Source organism: Lucilia cuprina, chromosome 2 (assembly GCF_022045245.1).
Source record: "Lucilia cuprina isolate Lc7/37 chromosome 2, ASM2204524v1, whole genome shotgun sequence".
NCBI lineage: Eukaryota > Metazoa > Arthropoda > Insecta > Diptera > Calliphoridae > Lucilia > Lucilia cuprina.
In genome coordinates this window covers 64088857-64109742 of record NC_060950.1, presented here as the reverse complement: position 1 = coordinate 64109742, position 20886 = coordinate 64088857, and the positions used below count along the sequence as shown (strand labels likewise).

General features: G+C 34.1%; 2 protein-coding genes across 2 annotated transcripts in view; one reads left to right on the top strand and one right to left on the bottom strand.

Annotated features, from left to right (window-relative positions):
• The window catches only part of LOC111688201, an 18203-nt gene extending 2350 nt beyond the window's left edge, over positions 1-15853 (top strand). The window contains exons 2-4 of the mRNA XM_046955934.1: positions 570-754; positions 828-938; positions 1003-15853. Of these exons, the coding sequence (XP_046811890.1) occupies positions 570-754; positions 828-938; positions 1003-13991 (13285 nt within the window). The 3' untranslated portion in view covers positions 13992-15853. The remainder of the gene's footprint in view (positions 1-569; positions 755-827; positions 939-1002) is intronic.
• A 3955-nt stretch (positions 15854-19808) lies between these two features.
• Positions 19809-20841, bottom strand: LOC111688200 (nuclear transcription factor Y subunit B-1). The gene is made up of 3 exons (XM_023450683.2): positions 20645-20841; positions 20264-20580; positions 19809-20112 (listed from the first exon to the last, which is right to left on the bottom strand). Exons 1-3 carry the CDS (start codon positions 20715-20717, stop codon positions 20032-20034), a joined length of 471 nt encoding a protein of 156 aa, XP_023306451.1. The 5' UTR covers positions 20718-20841; the 3' UTR covers positions 19809-20031.
• Positions 20842-20886: the final 45 nt, after the last annotated feature.

Genomic DNA, 20886 nt, shown 5'->3' with positions numbered 1-20886 from the left:
TAGAACTGAACTAGAACTGAACTAGAACTGAACTAGAACTGAACTAGAACTGAACTAGAACTGAACTAGAACTGAATTAGAACTGAACTAGAACTGAACTAGACCTGACCTAGAACTGAACTAGAACTAGAACTGAACTAGAACTAAAACTAGAACTGAACTAGAACTGAACTAGAACTAGAACTGAACTGGAACTGAACTAGAACTGAACTAGAACTGAACTAGAACTGAACTTGAACTGAACTAGAACTGAACTAGAACTGAACTAGAACTGAACTAGAACTGAACTAGAACTGAACTAGAACTGAACTAGAACTGAACTAGAACTGAACTAGAACTGAACTAGAACTGAACTAGAACTGAACTAGAACTGAACTAGAACTGAACTAGAACTGAACTAGAACTGAACTTGAACTCAACTAGAACTGAACTAGAACTGAACTAGAACTGAACTAGAACTGAACTAGAACTGAACTAGAACTGAACTTGAACTGAACTAGAACTCAACTAGAACTGAGTTAGAACTTTAAAGCCAAGCCTGTAAATCTTTGAATAATTCATCTTTAAACTCTTCCCCAGATTTGCTGTATAAGTGTAACACAACGCGATCAATTATTTGTCCATCTAAATGAGCATAAATACCAACCACGCTTCGATTGCTGTATCTGTCGTTTATGTTTTCAAACTTCATTGGAACTGCATGATCACTACATAAACAATGAAGATTTCTGTGGAAAATTTTACGATAAAGAAGGTAAACAAACAAGATGAAAAAAATACTTTATTTTGACGTAATAGAACTAAACTGAAAGTTTATTTTTGAATAGCCTTTAAAAAACCAATTACCTCGTCGTCAACGTCCTCCACATCAACAACACCTTATCTGGGAAAACCGGAAAGTTCGAATTTGGAAATAGCACATACGTTCTCCCTAAAAGGTGGGTAATAGAGAAAGATAAATTTATGGAAATTTTAATGTTTTATAATGATTTTCAATTGTAGATATACCTCCGGCTAATAGTCAGCATTTGGAAGCTTTATATAATAAACCTTCCTCTTCAAAAACTTCCATGGAAGCAGCTAATTCGTTTGGTGCCGCTAGTGATTTTCCTTTGGAGCCACAGGTAGAGGTAAAAACAGAAATTAAAGTAGAACCCGATTTTTATCCACCTATGGATCAATCAGATTTTCCATCTTATGACAATGATTATCCTCCTGCCGATTTTGCAACAGGCTCCAATCCAAATTTAGCATTTCTACAAGATTTTCAAGATAATGCTTCCAGCTCTACTAATTCATCGTATTCCTTTAATAATAACGATGCCATACAAGATGAAGATGCCATTTGTTGTGTGCCCAAGTGTGGGGTACGTAAATTCTCTTCGCCTTCCTTACAATTCTTTGGCTTTCCAAGGGATGAAAAGTATTTAGCACAATGGTTGCATAATCTAAAAATGATCTATGATCCTAATGTTAATTATGGTTTATATCGTATTTGTAGTTTACATTTTCCCAAACGTTGTATAGCTAAGTATTCCTTAAGTTATTGGGCAGTGCCCACCTTTAATTTGGGTCATGATGATGTGGGTAATTTATATCAGAATAGAGAAAGTTCGGGGGGGTTTCCGGCCGGTGAAATGGCCAAGTGTAGTATGCCGGGTTGTCCTTCGCAGCGTGGCGAAACTAATGTAAAATTTCATGTATTTCCACGCGATTTAAAGACCTTGATAAAATGGTGTCAAAACTCCCGTCTACCGGTTCACAGTAAAGATAATAGATTTTTCTGTTCGCGTCATTTTGAGGAGAAATGTTTTGGTAAGTTTCGTTTGAAACCCTGGGCCATACCCACCCTCAATCTGGGCACAGTGTATGGTAAAATACACGATAATCCTAATATCTATCAAGAGGAAAAGAAATGTTTTTTGCCCTTCTGCCGACGCAGCAGATCGTATGATTGTAATTTATCTTTGTACAGATTTCCACGCGATGAAACTTTACTAAGACGTTGGTGTTATAACTTGCGCTTAGATCCCAATATGTATAGAGGTAAAAATCATAAAATATGTTCTTCTCATTTCATTAAAGAGGCATTAGGCTTAAGAAAACTTAATCCCGGCGCAGTGCCCACTTTAAATTTGGGTCATAATGATAGATTTAATATATATGAAAATGAACTTTACACACCACCACCGCCTCCGCCGCCACAACCCTCCACCTCGTCGAAGGCTCATAAATATGCAGAATTGTTTAAACAGGAAATGGCTGGTTCATCACATATCTATGATGGCGTTTTTATGAATGCATCATCCATGGTGCAGAAATATTCCTCCTCGGCAGCAGCAAATTCTAATAATTCCAATAATTTAGATTTGGGAGATGTTTGCCTAGTGCCCACCTGTAAACGTACCCGCCATTCAGCTGATATTACTCTGCATACGGTACCCAAACGTCCGGAGCAGCTGAAGAAATGGTGTCACAATTTGAAAATGGATTTGGTTAAAATGCATAAAAGTGTTAGAATCTGCAGTGCACATTTCGAAAAGTATTGCATAGGCGGTTGCATGAGACCCTTTGCTGTACCTACACTAGAGTTGGGTCACGATGACACCAATATCTATCGGAATCCGGATGTTATTAAGAAACTTAATATACGTGAAACTTGCTGCATACAAACGTGCAAAAGAAATCGTGATCGTGATCATGCTAATCTTCATAGATTCCCCACACACCCTGAATTGCTGCAGAAATGGTGTGAGAATCTGCAGAAACCCATTCCGGATGGCACTAAGCTCTTCAATGATGCTGTCTGCGAGATACATTTCGAAGATCGCTGCTTGCGTAATAAACGTTTGGAAAAATGGGCCATACCCACTTTAAATTTAGGCTGGGATGAGGCTCCGCATGCTCTACCCTCTGAGGAGGAGATTAACGAGAATTGGGTAAAGCCTTTTGCTCCCAATAATGGCGATGAGCAAGGAGAATGTTGTGTGGTCAGCTGTAAACGTAATCCGCAAATTGATGATGTCAAATTGTATAGACCACCCGAGGATGCTGAGCAATTGGTTAAATGGGCTCATAACTTACAGGTGGATGTGGCCGAATTGCCCAATATGAAAATTTGTAATTTACATTTCGAACAGCATTGTATAGGCAAACGTTTGCTCAACTGGGCCATGCCTACTCTCAATTTGGGCGCTAAAGTAGAGCATCTTTTCGAAAATCCTCCACCTATGCCCACTATCTATAAAAAGAAAATCAAACCGGAAAGGTTAATCAGCAGCCATGAAGCCATTAAATGGTCGCCACGCTGTTGCCTGCCGCATTGTCGTAAAATGCGCTCGGTGGACAAGGTTCATCTGTTTCGTTTTCCCTACAATAACCGCCAGACTTTGGCGAAATGGTGTCACAATTTACAGCTACCATTGGTGGGTAGTTCTCACCGACGCATCTGCTCCAGTCACTTTGAATCCTCGGTATTAACCAAACGTTGTCCCATGTCGCTGGCAGTACCCACTCTTGATCTAAATGCTCCGCCGGGCTATAAAATCTATCAAAATCCTGCACGTTTAAAACAAATCAAAATAGGCTCACAAAGAAAATGCATCATAGAGAGCTGTGGCAAAACCAAACTAGATGGTGTTTCACTCTTCCGTTTCCCCAACAATAGATCCATACTATATAAATGGCGTCATAACATCAAAAATTGGCCTAAAGGAAAATTAAGCTCTCAGCTAAGAATCTGTGCCGAACATTTTGAGCCACATTCGGTGGGCGAAAGAAAACTGTCGCCCGGTGCTATACCTACTTTGAAACTGGGACACGATGCTAAAGATTTATATCCCAATGAGACCAGATCGTTCTTTGATTTGGAGAAATGTGTGGTTAATGGCTGTGATTCGCGCAAAGACATGGAAGACATAAGACTTTTCCGTTTTCCTCGCGATGACGATGTTTTACTTAAGAAATGGTGTAATAACCTTAAAATGGAAACCAATGATTGTGTGGGCATTAAGATATGCAGTAAACATTTCGAAACGGAATGTATAGGACCACGCCAGCTGTATAAATGGGCTATACCTACCTTAAAACTGGGACATCAGGAAGATGATTTAGTGGATATAATACCCAATCCACCGCCCGAGCAAAGAGCCGGAGAATTCCTATTCAAATGTTGTGTACCCACCTGCGGTAAAACGCGCAAATATGATGAAGCTCAAATGAATAGTTTCCCAAAGAATTTGAAATTATTCCGCAAATGGAAACATAATCTAAAATTAGATTATCTCAATTTTAAAGAAAGAGAAAAATATAAAATTTGCAATGATCATTTCGAGGCGGTGTGTGTGGGTAAGACTAGATTAAATTTTGGAGCTTTACCCACTTTAAATTTGGGCCATGATGATGTAGATGACTTGTATCAAATTAATCCCGATAGAATACGACCAAATTTGTTTATAAAACAAAAAGATGCCGAACGATTGGAAAGAAGACGTATTTTACGGGAGGAAAATAGAGAGCAATATGAGTGTGAGGAACCAGAGGAAGATAATACAGATCCTTTAAGTCTAGAACCAGGAGATATTAAATGTTATGTCTCCGATTGTTCTGCTCCCAAAAGCATAATGCGTGAACCCTATGAATTGCCGCAAAGCAAAGAATTTAAAGAATTATGGTTAAAGGAATTGGGAGAAGACGCTGAAGAGGACTTACCCTGTGAAGCTAGAATCTGTGGCCTACATTTCCAAAATATATTCAATCAACTTAAAGAACAAATGTTGGAATTAGCAGAAGAAAATCCCGATTTAAAATCCGATTTCCAGAAATTACAATATAATTATCAAAAGTCGAACATATCTTTGGTGGTCAACAGCTATCAGTGTCGTGTGGCTGATTGTGCCACCAACCTCTTAAACTCCTCCATAAGACTGTTTTTCTTTCCGTATGGCAAAAATTTAGTTAATAAATGGTCTCACAACACCGGCATAATACCCGACGAACATCGCCGCTATATGAATAAAGTATGCGCCTTGCATTTCGAATCCTATTGCATTACCGAAAACCAAAGATTAAGATCTTGGGCCATACCCACTTTAAATTTACCTTTAGACGAAGATAAACATTTGTATAAAAATCCCGATCTTACTAAACTAGATCGCCGAATGTTGGGACCACAAATTGTTAAATGTGCCGTGAAAAATTGCAGCTATCAAAAATCTGCCGAAGATGATTCCATTAAACTTTTTAATTTTCCCTGTGATGATAAGTTACTAAAGAAATGGTGTGATAATTTAAAAATGTCTCATCATTTTACGCCTCTATTGAAAATTTGCTCTTTGCATTTTGAGAAACAATGCTTTGGCAGCTGTCGCATACGTTCCTGGGCCATACCCACTTTGAATTTGGGTCATGATGAGGCTCCGGAGCATCTCAATAAAACCACCATACGCCAAGAGTTATTTGAGGCTCCCGAGCAGATAGCCGACATACAATTGAAACAGGTTAAGATTAAGAAGTCTCTGGACAGCGCTAAATGCTATATAGCCAGTTGCCGTAAGTCTAGATTGAAACATGGTGTACGTTTCTACAGTTTACCCAGCAATCCCAAGATGAAACGTAAATGGCTGCATAATTTACAAATTTCACAAATGAAATCCTCGCATAAGTTGCAAAATGTTAAAATTTGCAATCATCATTTTCACAAAAGATGTCTAGAGGGCAAACAACTGAAAGCCTGGGCTGTACCCACCATGCATTTAGGTCACACGGATGCTATTTTCGACAATCCTCGCAAAGTACAATCTCTGCAGATACAGCGTTGTGTGTTGGCGCACTGTAAAAATCATACGATGCCGCAAGGAGTTCGGTTATTTGTGTTTCCCAAATCACCCGAATTTCTAGAGAAATGGTCGAAAAATTTAAAACTAGAACTGGAGAAATGTAAGGGCAAAATATGCCATGAACATTTCGAAAAGGAGGTTATAGGAGAAAAGAAATTGAAAAATGGAGCAGTGCCCACTTTAAATTTGGGCCATGATGATGAGGATATATACGATAATAAGGAATTAAAAGAGAAAATGAAATTGAAATCCAGAGAACAGGAAGTAAAAGTAGATCCTTTAGAAACAAAAGAAATCACAGAAGAGTTGTACGAAGAGGAATATGAGCCCCATTCCGGGGAGGAGGAAGAAGAAGAGGAGGAGGAAGATGAAGAATTATGGGAAACCGATATAGAAGAGGAAGAACGCGAGAAGGAGGAGGAAGAGGAGGAGGAGTTGGAGGAAGAAGAAGTGTTATACTATGATGAGGAAGAGGGGGAGGAGGAAGATGTACTAGAAGAACAAGAAAGTAATAGTAAAAGACCACAAGAAGATGATGAATTGAGTGTTACAACCAGCATAACCGATTGGAGTTCTATTAAATTTAAAGAGGTAAGAGTAGCCATAACACCTTTAACACCCGAAGACTTAATGGATTTATGTTCCCGTTCTTCATATGAAAGAGAATTTGGTTGCCTAACACCAGCCAGTAGTTTAAGAGGACGTAGATCTATAACACCCGCTTCTAGTTTAAAAGAATTACGTTCAGAAACTCCTGAACAAAAGCCCAATAGCGGACAACTTAAGTTAAGATCCGAAACACCGGATAATAAGTCATTTTTTGGTTTTAGAGAACCACGTTCAGTGACACCCGATCAAAAAGCAGATCAAGCAAGAGTCACTCACACCCCTGAACCTAAACTAGAGAAACTAAACGATAATCATAATGAAACCAAAAATATCTCAACAAGTAATACCCTAAAGAGAGATAATACAGAAACCAACAGTTTTAGTGTCAAACGTGAAAGATTGGAATTGTCAGAAGATGAAAACACTAATACTTCTTTGCCCTTGGAAATGGATTATGCCAATAGCACTAATCTTAGAACCGATAAAGCTCTTAATGCAGTAGCTCCCATTTGTTGTCTAAAACACTGTGGCAAAGAGAAAACACCCGAACAGCATTTGACCACTTATGGTTTTCCCAAAGATCCACAATTATTGCAAAAATGGTGTGATAATCTAGGCTTACAGCCCGACGAATGTATCGGACGTGTTTGTATAGATCATTTTGAATTGCGTGTTATAGGCACACGAAGGCTAAGACAAGGAGCAGTGCCTACTTTAAATCTAGGACCTAATCGTCAGGCTAAACACTCCAACTCAGAGGAAATGCCGCCAAAGAAAACATTAACCAAGGATTGTACAGAAACAGTTAACCTGCCAGAAGCGGACGGCAATCTAAAGCCACCACCTCCTTATAAGCATAGCAAAACCAGCAAGCAATCGGTTTTTCGGCTATGTTGCCTCAAACATTGTCGACGCAAGAAATTTGTAAAACCGGAGAAGAAAGAGAAGGACTTGCCGAAGGAGCCAATGGCAATGGAGCAGCTATTTAAATTTCCCACTGATGAGAATACACTAAAGAAATGGTATAAAAACTTAAGATTACCTGAAAAGCTAAGCATACCCAACGATTTGCAAATATGCGCAAAACATTTCGAAAGCAATTGCATTATAAAAGGCAAACTACATCCCAAGGCTGTACCAACGCTAAAGCTAAGCTATGCTAATCGTGAGCCTATTTACAAGAATAATCCCAAGGATTTTGAGACTTTTATGCAGAAATCAACACCAAAAGAAAAATGTTTTCTAAAACATTGTGGTAATGTTAATACCGAAAGGATTTTCCTAATACCCTTTCTGGATAACGAAAGTATGAGTGCTAAGAAATGGTGTAAAAACTTGAGAATCCCTTATGATAGAAGTAAACTAAAGAAATTGAAAATCTGCAGTGAACATTTTGAACCCTATGTGTTCTACAAAAGATGCCATTTAAGAAACGGGGCTTTACCCACGTTAAATCTGGGTCATACGGAAGCCATAACACGTAATTGTCGCAAGTTACGCTTGAAACGGGTTAACAGTAATAGTGTTAAGGAGCAGTGTTGCATTGAACAGTGTAAGGAAACAAACTTGAAATTGTATGCTTTTCCGCGCAGTTTCGAATTGCGCAAAATCTGGTGCAACAATTTGCAAATAGAACTTAGGCAAGCTTTAAATAATCACTATAAAGTATGTAGCAAACATTTTGGTATCGAAAGTTTCATGGTCGGATCGGATAATTTGAAAATTAATGCTGTACCTGTTTTGAATTTAGGCATAAAAACCGAAAGTCATTTGGTGTTGAGTTCAAATCCTCAAGAAAGTAAATGTCTAGTGGAAAATTGTCAAAAGACCCCCAGTGTGGATAAGGTGAAACTATTCAAAATGCCACAAAAACCCGAGATACTTAAGAAATGGCTGTTTAATTTGAATTTATCGGCCGAGACTTACAATCCTCAGGATGTTATCTGCAGTAAGCATTTCGATAAGAGTTGTATTAAACAAGGACTGCTACATGAGAATGCCATACCCACCAAATTCCTAGAGATAGCCTCTAAAGACTGGTTCTACAAAAACAATGAGGAATTATATGAAATGCCACGAAAATGCTGTGTTTTGAATTGCCAACAAACATCGGAGGAAGCTAAACATTTGTATAGATTTCCCAAGCACAAAGAGGATTTGGAAAAATGGTTGTATAATTTGAAATTACAAGTAGAAGAGTCCGAGGTTAAAGATTTGCGAGTATGCGATAAACATTTCGAACAGAGCTGTAAGATATCCAACAAGGATTTAATAACTCAAGCTTTACCAACCCTCAACTTGGGCCACACGGACTCGGATATTTATGGTAATAATTTTATAAAATGCTGTCTGGATAATTGTACAATCGAGGGTTTCTATTATCACAAATTACCCGAAGATTTAATGTTACAAAGTTTCTGGTTTCAAGAACTCGAAATGGAAACTACTTATAATACCTCCCTATACATCTGTTCCGTACATTTTGTGGCCTTTTTCGAGAGGATCTTGGAAAAATATAGTGCTTTTCTTAAGGAGTCCAAGGAATATGTTAAGTTGTCGCTAACCTATAATGAGCTTAAAGCTTTACCTGGTCTACAAAGCTATAAATGTAATATACCAAAATGTAATTCCGGTTTCAAACTCATATGGAAATTATTGAAATTTCCCAAAGATCAAACTTTATTCAATAAATGGCTGCATAATACGGGTTTAAAGTTTGACTATGATCAGCGCAACAATTATCGCATATGTGCCCAACATTTTGAGGAAAGATGTTTAAGTGAGAAAAAGCTACATCGTTGGTCTTTGCCCACCCTAAAGCTGCCCTTCAACAATAGTTTATATGTCAATCCACCCGAGGCATTACCCTCTCATCATGAAAATCTTAAACACTGCTGTGTCTCCAATTGTCCAACTGTTAAGGGTCCATTTTATAAGTTTCCCCTTAAGCTATCAGAAGCCAAGAAATGGATACATAACTTGGACCTGGGCACCCAACAATGTACCTTAAATTTAAGAGTCTGCTATAAACATTTCGAAAACTATTGCTTTTCCAAGGCAGTGGATAAAATAAAACCTTTAAAATCCTGGTCAGTACCTACTTTAAAGCTGAAACGTAAAACCGAACTATATCTCAATCCAGCCGATAAGATAGCCTATTATGTTTGTTGTATAAATAGCTGCAAGCAGATTTTAAATAAATCCAAAGAAATCTATCTCTTTAAATTTCCCTCCAGCAATACGTTGAGACAGAAATGGTTACACAATTTAGGCCTTAATCGTACGCAATATCAGGAAACTATGAGAATTTGTTCGGATCATTTTGAAAGGGATTGTTTTTATAAAGGCTATAAGTTATTGCGTAAATATTCCGTACCCACTTTGTGTCTAAATAAACCACCCAAGGATCTTCATACCAATCCCGTAAGACGTCCCTATCTAAAGTGTTGTGTTAAATTGTGTAAAGGACCCTGGTTGCAATTGTTTAACTTTCCCAAAGATAAAACTTTATTAAGAAAATGGTGCCATAATTTGCAATTGGAAAAGGAAATTCCCATGGAGTCTTTAAGAGAGGCCAAGTTATGTGGTCAACACTTTGAAAAGGAATGTTTCAATAGATTTGGTTTAATAAGGGCAATGGCATTGCCAACACTTAAATTGGGACATCGTAAAAAGCTTTTCAAAAATCCCAATTTTAATGGAAAATCAAAGATCAAAGCGGAACTAAAAGAAGAGGGAAAAGCAGAGGAGAAAGTAACACCTAAAGCTAACGAGGATGTAACAAAAGAGCAGCAGCAGCAGGATTTACAGGTTAACCAGGAGTTAGACAATAATTTAGAGTCTGAAAAAAAGGAAACAAAAACATTTAGAGCAAAAGCTTTAAGGCCTTTACAACATTTAAGAAAACCCGATAAACTTATCAATCGTTATGATCCCAAGGCCAAAACTCTAAGAAAGAAAGCTTTAAATATCAAAGCTAAACTCACAAAAGTTGTGAAGACAAAACATTTATCCAACAAAGCTAAAGAGAATAAAACCAAGAAAGCTAAAGAGAAGAAAACTTTAAAAGAAAATAAAGAGTCAGAAGAACAAGAAATTAACAATTTGATAGAAGAGAAGAACTGTAAAGATAAGGAAGAACATTTAGATCAAGTTAAGGAGCCGGAAAGTTGTGAAGTTGAGTCAAACATACAACAGCAAGAGGATGCTTATTTGGAAAATTTATTGGAAATTTTAACAGAGACCGATAATGCTACAGATTCAAGGGAAATTAAAGAACAAATAAAGCAGGAACAGGTAATTGAAAGTACTCAGAAATTATTGGATATAGAAACCGAGAGAGAACAATCTTCTACGGCAGCTAAGCTAAAAGAGAACCCAGAGCAGTTAACTACTCAAGAAGTTGCAAAGCAAACTGAAGACTATTTGCAGAGTAATCCAGAAGACGAAAATACTTTTACTATATATGAGATAAAACAGGAATTGGAAGAGTTTAAGGAACAGCTTTATATCACAGACAGTTATCAGACTAACGAGCAATATCTAGAGAATAACGAAAATCCCAAGGAAAATGATAATTTAGACTATAGTCAAGATAGTTTTACAAATGTACAACTCTATCCCTACGAAGATTCTCAAGATGATTATCTACAAGCACGTCCGGACTATGAACCAAGTGATCATAGTGAAAATGAATTAAACGATCCCGATGCAACAGAAGAACCTGATAAACATACAAATGGCAAAGGTAAAAACCCTATAGGTTGTTGCATAAAAACTTGTCGCAACTTTAATAACTATCAGGATCATATACCATTCTTCAAACTACCCAATATACGCAAATTACGAGAACAATGGCTGGCCAATTGTAAAATCAATCAAAAACAATATAACGCAAAGGGGGTCTTAAGACGTTTCAGAATTTGCATAGAACACTTTCACAAACAATGTCTAAAAAATCATTATCGTTTACTGATCGGATCAGTACCTACCCTAAAGCTAGGTTCACCCGCTATATACTCAACTAATGAATCCCTTAAATACTATAGCTATTTTAGGTGTAAAGTAAAGTGTTGTCAACGTTCTACACAATATGATAAAATCAATAGAATCAAATTTCCCGAGCAGCCGGAATTGAAAAGTAAATGGTGTTACAATTTGAATATCAAAGAGAATACTTTAAGTGCTAATGATTGGATTTGTCATAGACATTTCGAGAGAAAAGCCTTAATAGATTGTCGCAAACCCAAGACGGGAATGTTGCCAACATTACTTTCAGATAGTTTAGCGTTAAAAGGAAATGCTGAAGAAGGAGATCTGGAGAATATAGAGAATAACTCGAAAACTTGCTGTGTTAAAAACTGTGATGGTTTAGTGGGAGAATTTTGTAAAATACCCACTAAATGTAAGGCGATATATAAAAAATGGTTAGAGAACTTAAAACTGGAAGATACACCAGAAGTAAGGGAAAACACATATGTTTGTCTAAAACATTTTGAGGCCACTTCTTTGCAAAATAAAAGAAGAATTCCACTTATGGGTTCAGTGCCCACTTTATATTTAGAGGAAAGACATGAACCACAAGGGATTATAAACACCAAATGTTCACATCCTTTGTGTAGGGAAGATACTTCTCAATTATATGATTGGCCTAATAAGGGTATCTGTCACAATATTTGGTTACAGATCAACAAATACAGTTGGGAACTAAAACATCATGAATTAAAGTGGCAACGTCACTCAGAAACAATCAAATTTTGTACGAAACATTTTATAAATCTCTATGAAATCAATCAAAAAAACATAAATAGTTGTAAAATTTTAACAACAAATAATAAAGAAATGTTAAAAGAAATTTTTGAAAATCTCAAACCAAAGTTCACTAAAGTAAATAAAGTGAAAAAATATGATAAATGTGTGGTTTCGGGTTGTAAAACAGATCATCAATTTATGGCGTATAAATCTTTTAAACTTTTTCCTTTTCCCAAAACCGATATAAGTAAAAGCTGGTGTAATAACATTGATATGGACTTTAACACTTTGAAAACTCTGGCAACCGCAAAAATCTGTGAATTACACTTTGACAATGAATGTTTTGCACAAAAGAAACTTTTGGATACGGCATTACCTACTTTAAATTTACCGAAAACTAAGCGTAATGTTTTACCCAATACACAAAATGCCACTGGTAAATGTTGCCTTAAATCTTGTCCTAATAATCAGGGTTTAAAGGAAAAATCTCTTAATAGATTATATAAGTTTCCCTTAAATCCTCAAATTCTTCAAAAATGGTTACGTCTAACGAATTGTACGAATTATGAGGTGAAAACTTTACGTATTTGTGATTTGCATTTTGAAAAATGTGATTTTAATAAAAATAAAACTTTAAAGGAATCAGCTATACCCATATTATATTTAGATGATCTAGAAACTTCACTCAATTCTCCTCAACCCTCGGCCATAGATGATTTTATACAGGTCAAACAGGAACTAGATAATTCCGAGGAATGGTGTGAAAATTTAGATTCTCTAAATCATGATTTGAATGCATATGAAGAAAGTCAAATAACGGCAACACAATTAGAGCTAAAGAAATTTTCCGATACAGATAACTATCCATTGTTGGATATAAAACAGGAAATTCTTGAAATACAAGAAGAAGAACCACTTGAAACAAATCCCTGCTCGCTCTTTAGCATACAAAAGCTGGAGGCATCAGAAACCTATGAATACACTCAGACAAGTTCTTCGCCTCCTCGTAAAACTGATTTTGTTATAAGCGACATCAAATCTCAAATCTATTTATGTTGTGTACAGAAATGTACCAATAATTCAGAAACTCCAGGTATACGTCTCTTTACCGAGTTCCCCAATGATTCGGAAATATTTATAAAATGGTGTTTTAATCTTAAAATAGATCCTCGCAATTATCAGGAAAATCAATATAATATATGTCAACAACATTTTGAAACGATATGCTTTAATGAACAAGGTCAACTACAACCCTGGTCCGTGCCCACCTTAAATTTAAATTTAAATGAAAATTCTTTTATACATCAAAACGATATACCCGAACATTTGCAAACACCACCCGAACAATGTATTGTTTATGGTTGTATTAATCCGCAAAAGCCTCTCTACAAATTCCCCTATAATCCGGATGTCTCACATAAATGGTTTGCAAATTTAAAACTAGACTATACCGATTTTCGAGCACAAAATTATCGCATTTGTAAGAGACATTTCCCGCCACAATGTTTTGAACACAACGACTCAAATAAACTGAAAACAGAAGCTGTACCCTCTATATATCTGGGCCATACAGATAAAATCTTTTATTTTAATACAGCCGAGGAAATGCAATTAGAACAAGAAGGTATTGCAGTTGCTGGCGGTGGTGGTGGTGTTGGTGCTCTTAGTAATCATGATAACAGTAGAGGCAGTAGTCAGGGTTCTTTAGGTCGTCTTATATCACCCCATGATCTAGAAGATCATGATAGTAGTTATTTTGAAGATTTTGAAGAATACTACGGACAAGAGGAATAAATTTAAATATATATTTATATACTACATATATACGCGATAGAAAAAAAAGAATAAATTATAAATTTAAAGAATATATAATAATACAATAGTTTTTAGAAAATATATATATTTTTAACCTATAAACGCACTACTCTGACATTCTTCGGAGCAAAAGCATACACAATTTTAGTGGCATTTAGATGAACAAGCACAAATACTATAATTAAGAAAAAGTTTTTGTTTTAAAAATTTTTAAAAAATAATATATATATAAACAGATTAATGTAAAAAATCACTTCCCTGTAGCATGACCCATAGCTTGTAGTTAAAAAATAATATATATATTTTGTAACAGTATTTTTTTTATTTTAAAACCACTAATTTTTAAAGAACCCAGTATTTTATAAAGGTTAAATATTGATCTTAAGAGTTTATAGCAATCTTATAAGATTTTTATGGAATCTATGGTTCAGACTATAGACTAAACTGTAGATTACCAGATTACAGAATTTACATTAGTCCCGACTATCATACTTGAGATTATAGACTGGTATATAGTCCTCACTATAGATTCAACTTTACAACAGATACCTATAGACTTAACTATCATTCAGACTAGAGCTTAGGCTATAGTCTAGACTTCAGATTATAAACTACACTATAGACAAGACTACAAACCAGACTATATACTAGACTATAGTCTAGGCTATAGATGGCACTATATTCAAGATTACAGACTTGAATATAGTTCTGACAATATACACGACTATAAACTTGATTACAGATTAGATTAAAGTTGAAATAATGGTGTAGACTACGGACTATAATATAGTCTAGACTATAAAATAGATTACAGATTATGGTTTATAAGGCTAGAATAAAGTTAAGACTACAGACTATAGATTAGACTAGTTAAGACTATATCCATAAAGAATTAACTATATTTTGGATTATAGACCAGACTGTAGTCTAGACTTCTGATCATTAACTACATTATATATAAAGCAATAAAGTGTACATTAGACTAGACTAGATTATAGTCTAGGCTACAGATGGTATTATTCAGATAATAGTGTAGACTATGCACCATACTATCGTCTAGACTATAAAATAGAGTATTGTTAATAGGAATAAAGTTTAGACTACAGACTAGATATAGAGACTATAGATTGGACTAAAGCCCAGACTATAAATTAGTCTAAAGAACATAAGGTATATAGACAGGACTATACTCGAGACTATAGGCGGCAATATAGTCCACATTTGAATATATTAAAATCCAGACTAAAGATTAGTCTCTGGTCTAGTTAAAGATTCCACTATAGAATAGATATAGACTAAACCAGTCCAGACTAGACTTCAGACTAGGGACTGCAATATATACTAGGCTTTAAGCTAAACTTGACTTAGACACTAATAAAGGCTACTGCAGTCCATATTATAGACTTGTTTATAATACAGACTGTAGACTATAGTCATTCTATAACATAGTCAAGTCTATAACTATAGTTGAGACCACACATAGTCTTGACTGAAATAAGGTCTATTGTTTTATAACTATATAACTATAGTTTTGATCATAGTCTAGAAATATGTTCCCTTTTCACTTTTTTTTCATTCACCAACTTTTTTGTCGTGAAAAAAATCAACTGTTGTAAAATTTGTTAATGGAATTTTGTAAACAATGAACAGTTGTTCTACACAATATTAACTATTGTGAATGAATTGTTCGAGTGAAATGTAAATTTCAAGAGAACAAAATGTTGACTTCTTTTGGCGATAGGGGTGATAGTCTTGACTAGGGTTCTATAAATCGACTTTCGAATAATCGACTTTTTGTCGAAAAAAGTCGAAAAGTCGAAGTCGACTATTTTGTTCCAAAAAAGTCGATAACTCGACTATCGTCTATGAAAAAAGTCGAAAAGTCGAATTTGTAAATAAAAATCGGAAAGTCGGAAAGAGTCGAAAAAAGTCGACAAGTCGGAAAAAGTCGAAAAGTCGGAAAAAGTAGAAAAGTCCGAAAAAGTAGAAAAGTCGGAAAAAGTCGAAGAGTCGGAAAAAGTCGAAAAGTCGACTAGGTATTTATAAAATATTAAAAGTCGAAAAGTCGAAAAATCTACTTTTAATTAAATGAAAAAAGTCGAAAAATCTACTTTTAATTAAATGAAAAAAGTCGTAAAGTCGACTTTTCATAAAATGCAAAATGTCGAAAAGTCGACTTTTCATAAAATGCAAAAAGTCGAAAAGTCTATAAAGTCTAATCTATAGTTTAATCTACAGTTTCGACCATAGTTTAGTCTTGAACATATTCTAGTGTTTGTCGTTGTTTAAAGTCTAGTTATCTGAAGCGAATTATTACAATAGCCCTCATTGATCCTATGACTGAGTATTGCGCAGTCGGATTAGCTTAAATATATCGCCCTTAATTTCGTAGTATTTTTGTTCGGGAGCAATATATTTTTAATAAAATACTGGTTTTTATAAAAAATTTCTTTACTTTTTATTAAATATTTTATTTAGAAAGAAAATTTCCTATTTTTATATTTCAAAATCAATTTTATATTCAGCAATTTTGAACTGGAAATAATTGAAAAATTGAAACATAATGCTTACTGTTACGTTACTTAACGTTTTACTAACTATCAAGCAACGTTTAAGTAATTCTGTTTAAGGTAACGTTGAACGTTACTTAAATTTGCAATTTTTCTTTATTAATTTTTGAGGAATTGCTAAAATTTTATTTAAAATATTTTTAAACTTTTACTTTTCTTAGTTGTAAGTTTTTTTTTTTTTTTTGTAAGACAAATTCCTATAAAGTTTTGTTATTTTATTTAAAATGTTCCTTGAATTTTAAAGATTTTTAATTGCTTAAGTTTTATTATAAATGTTTGTTTTATTTTTATTGTTATTTGAAAACAAAATGAAATCCAAAAATATATCTATTGTTGTAAACATTAGAAAATCAAAATTGAAAAGATTTCAAAGAAATGAAGAAGTTTTCCCTAAAACAAGGCGAAAGTATATCAATTTACAGTGAATGGCAAAAAAGGAATTCACTCAGAATTAATAAGTTGCAAATGGCAAACCATAATCTTTTGTCTTGTTTTTGGAAAAATTCCCTCAAAGCTCTCGCCCATAATATTAAACAAAATATATATTTAACAAAGTATACTTCCTTTATATTAAATATAAATTATCCTTAAATGTAAGTAAAAGCTTTTTTAGAATTACTTCTATATAAATACATATACAGTGAATCAATTAAGTAATTTGCATATATAAAATATGCAAAAAAGGAAACAAAAGTCAAAAACATATTTGTTAGTAATAAATGAAAGATAAAATTGATAAATCCAGCAGAAAACATAATCAGACAATTAAAAAAAAAACAAACTTTACTAAACTGCATAAAAAACATAAATCTTAATATTAGTTGATAAAAATTATTAAAAAAAAAATACCTTAATATATAAACAAAAATCATGAAATCTTATGTAAAACACAAAAAAAAACAACAAAACTTATAAATAAATGAAAAATCAATAAAGAAATATTAAATAAAATCAAAATAATATAAAATAGCTTTTATTTGGATAAAATTTGAGGTGAGTAAGGTATTTTGTGGAGAAATTAAGAATTCAAGGTGAGTTTTTTAATACGAAGTGAAATACTTAATTAGAGATGTTACCAGAGTGGTTTAAAAGTAGACTAGACTAGAAAATAGACGAAAGTTTAGATTATAGAATAGACTAGACCTAGATATTAGAGAAAACTATACACTAGACTGTAGACTAGAATATAAACTTGACTGTGGACTAGACTATCGAATAAACTAAAGGCTAGACCATAGCCAAGAAAATAGACTAGATTATAGAGCAAATATACTATAGACTAGACTATAGACAAGATCATTAGCTAGAAAACAGAGTATAGACTAGACTTTACTAGATAGATTAGAACATGGATCAGACTGTACTATGAACTAGACTAAAAAATGTACTAGATTATAGACAAGACTATGGACTAGGATATAAACCAGACTGAAGAGTAGACTATAGACCAGACTGTAGACTAGATTGTAGATTAGACTATAGACTAGATTTAAGACTATTGGCTAGACTATAAACTAGACTATAGACTAGACACAGACAAGACTAAAAATTAGACTATAGGCTATAGACTAGACAATATACAGACAATAAACTATCATCTAGACTATACTCTAAACTGTAGTCTAGACTATACTCCAAACTGTAGTCTAGACTATAGGCTAAACTATAGTCTAGACTATAGGCTAAACTATAGTCACGACTATAGACTAAACTATAGTCTCGACTATAGACTAAACTATAGTCCAGACTATAGACTAAACTATAGTCTAGACTAAAGACTAATCTATAGACTAAACTATGGTCCAGACTATAGACTAAACTATGGTCCAAACTATAGACTAATCTATGGTCCAGACTATAGACTAATCTATAGTCTAGACTATAGACTAATCTATAGTCTAGACTATAGACTAAACTATAGTCTAGACTATAGACTAAACTATAGTCTAGACTATAGACTAAACTATAGTCTAGACTATAGACTAAACTATAGTCTATACTATAGACTAAACTATAATCTAGACTGTAGACTAAACTAAAGCCTCGACTATAGACTAAACTATAGTCTAGACTGTAGACTAAACTATAGTCTAGACTATAGACTAAACTATAGTCTAGACTATAGACTAAACTATAGTCTAGACTATAGACTAAACTATAGTCTAGACTATAGACTAAACTATAGTCTAGACTAGAATATAGATTATGTGGATGTATTCAAAGATCATAGTCCAGACTATAGTGTAGACCTGACTAAAGACTAGACTATAGGATAGTTTTATTTAGGAAATTATAATTTTTTCCTCAAAACTTTATTTTTATTTATTGAAGAACTTAATTTCAGATAAAATATTTCTTTTTAAAACACAAAATTATTACAAAAATCATTTTCCTCTTTGATTTGCTGCGGCCATTGGGCGGCAGCTTGGAAAATCTGCGCCTGTTGCTGTTGTTGATCTTGTGCCTGTTGGTGCTGCTGCTGCTGTTGTTGTTGCTGCTGATGATGCTGTTGCAGTTGCTGCTGCTGTTGTGTAACTTGCTGCATTAGATCTTCCGTATTAAATATAATCATATGATCACCATTTAATAAACCAGCAGCAGATAAATCATTAGCCTGAGTGGTTACCACTGAATTCAAAAGTTGCTGTTGTTGCTGTAGATCAATATTAAGAGCAGCTGTGCTTGAGCAAAAGTTATTATTAGCCGATGGGTGTGTTTTACGAAAATTACGTAAACTTTCAGAATGTTCCTGTAATATGCCCGCCATAGGAGGAGGAGAAGAAGATGAAGAGGAAGTGATGGTAGAAGACATAAGTGTAGGAGTTGAGCTGGTGGTGGAAGTTAGAGAACCCGTAGCGGCGCTTATGGTTAAAATGTTGGAATTGTTGATGAGATTTGTTAAAGCATTCTTATTGGCATAGGTGCGTAGAGCGGCGGCAGGTTTCACCGGTAATTGATCCTCTTTTGAAGGAAATTCATTAAAATCTTGAGAAGATTGTTTATGAGAGTTTTCATTTTGTGTGTTGGAATTGCTATTGTTGCTAGTAGTATTGAAATTAAGAGAATTTTGTGTATTACTAGCGCCACTATTATAACCTAAAGGCAAGAAAATATGTTAAGAAATTTTCTAGTTAGAAATGAAAGGACAATTTTAAAATTTTGTGTTAATAAAAATTTGAAATTTTATTATATATATTTTCTTAACCAAATGAAAATTCAAAGTAAATTTAAAAATTTTGTAAACTTAAATTTTTTTTATTAAAATTATAAATTTATAAACTTATTATTAAATAAAGTATTTAAAATTAAATTTGAAAAAAAAATAATAGTATAAAATTTTTGTCGATATGTCAGGTAGTTTTTGTAAGAGGTGGATGGTTTTGAAAGTAAAAAAAATCATAACATTTGTTTCAAAATAAAACAAAAAAGTGTGTGCTCTACGTTTTATTTCAGGTCTTACGAATATCACTCGAGGAATCATCTTGCAAAATAGAACTTTCACTCAAAAGATTGCGATCGCATTTGGTGGCCTGCAAGGGAATAAAAAATTAACGTTATTTAAGAGACAGAACATACTAAATAACTAAACTACGGCTTAAACAATAGGTTACACTATAGTTTTCTTCAAAATTTAATTATTTTTAATAAAACTTTTTCCGAAATTCGGAAAGCAAATCTTACCTCTCGGTACTTATGCAAATACACCGACAGCGGTTCGACATAATTATCAAAACCCAAATTGGCAAACGCATACAGCAGATCATCACCATTAACTGTTTTGCGATTCTCTGACATGCTTCGTTCTATCGCTTCCGATGTAATAAACGATATAAACTCTGAAACACATTCTTGTATACATTCTCGAGCATCTTTGGCTATTTTGCCATTTTCCGGAACGGGAACTTTCATAATTTTAATAATATTACAAATGGGTAAAAAACGATCCTGTTCTCGTAGCATATAGCCGGAATGGGCCTGACGATTGTCGGAGTCTTCATCTGGAAGAGGGGGGGGGGAAATAAAATGTTTGGGAAAATTGTATGTATTCGTTTGATTACTTACCACCAGACATGTCCTCATCTTCTCTTTTGATATATTCATTTATATACTGTTGAGAATCGTTGGTAGATGACATTTTCGTGTAGAAATTTATTTAAATTTTAATATTTTATATTAAAAAGTGTAAATTTTTAAAAACAATTTAGCAAAAATTTGAGTTCTTTTCTACTAAATTTATTTTCTATAATTATTTTTATAAAGCAGCTGTCAAAATGTAATTTGTTTTGTTTACATTTCTGCTTTAA

What these genes read in the sequence shown, in the direction of transcription:
- LOC111688200 (XM_023450683.2), bottom strand. Translation starts at nt 20,717, where the DNA reads ATGTCATCTACCAACGATTCTCAACAGTATATAAATGAATATATCAAA. An exon ending in AGATGAGGACATGTCTGGTG is followed by an intron (nt 20,581 to 20,644) that starts GTAAGTAATCAA and finishes CCCCTCTTCCAG; the next exon opens with ATGAAGACTCCGACAATCGT. An exon ending in ATTTGCATAAGTACCGAGAG is followed by an intron (nt 20,113 to 20,263) that starts GTAAGATTTGCT and finishes ATTCCCTTGCAG; the next exon opens with GCCACCAAATGCGATCGCAA.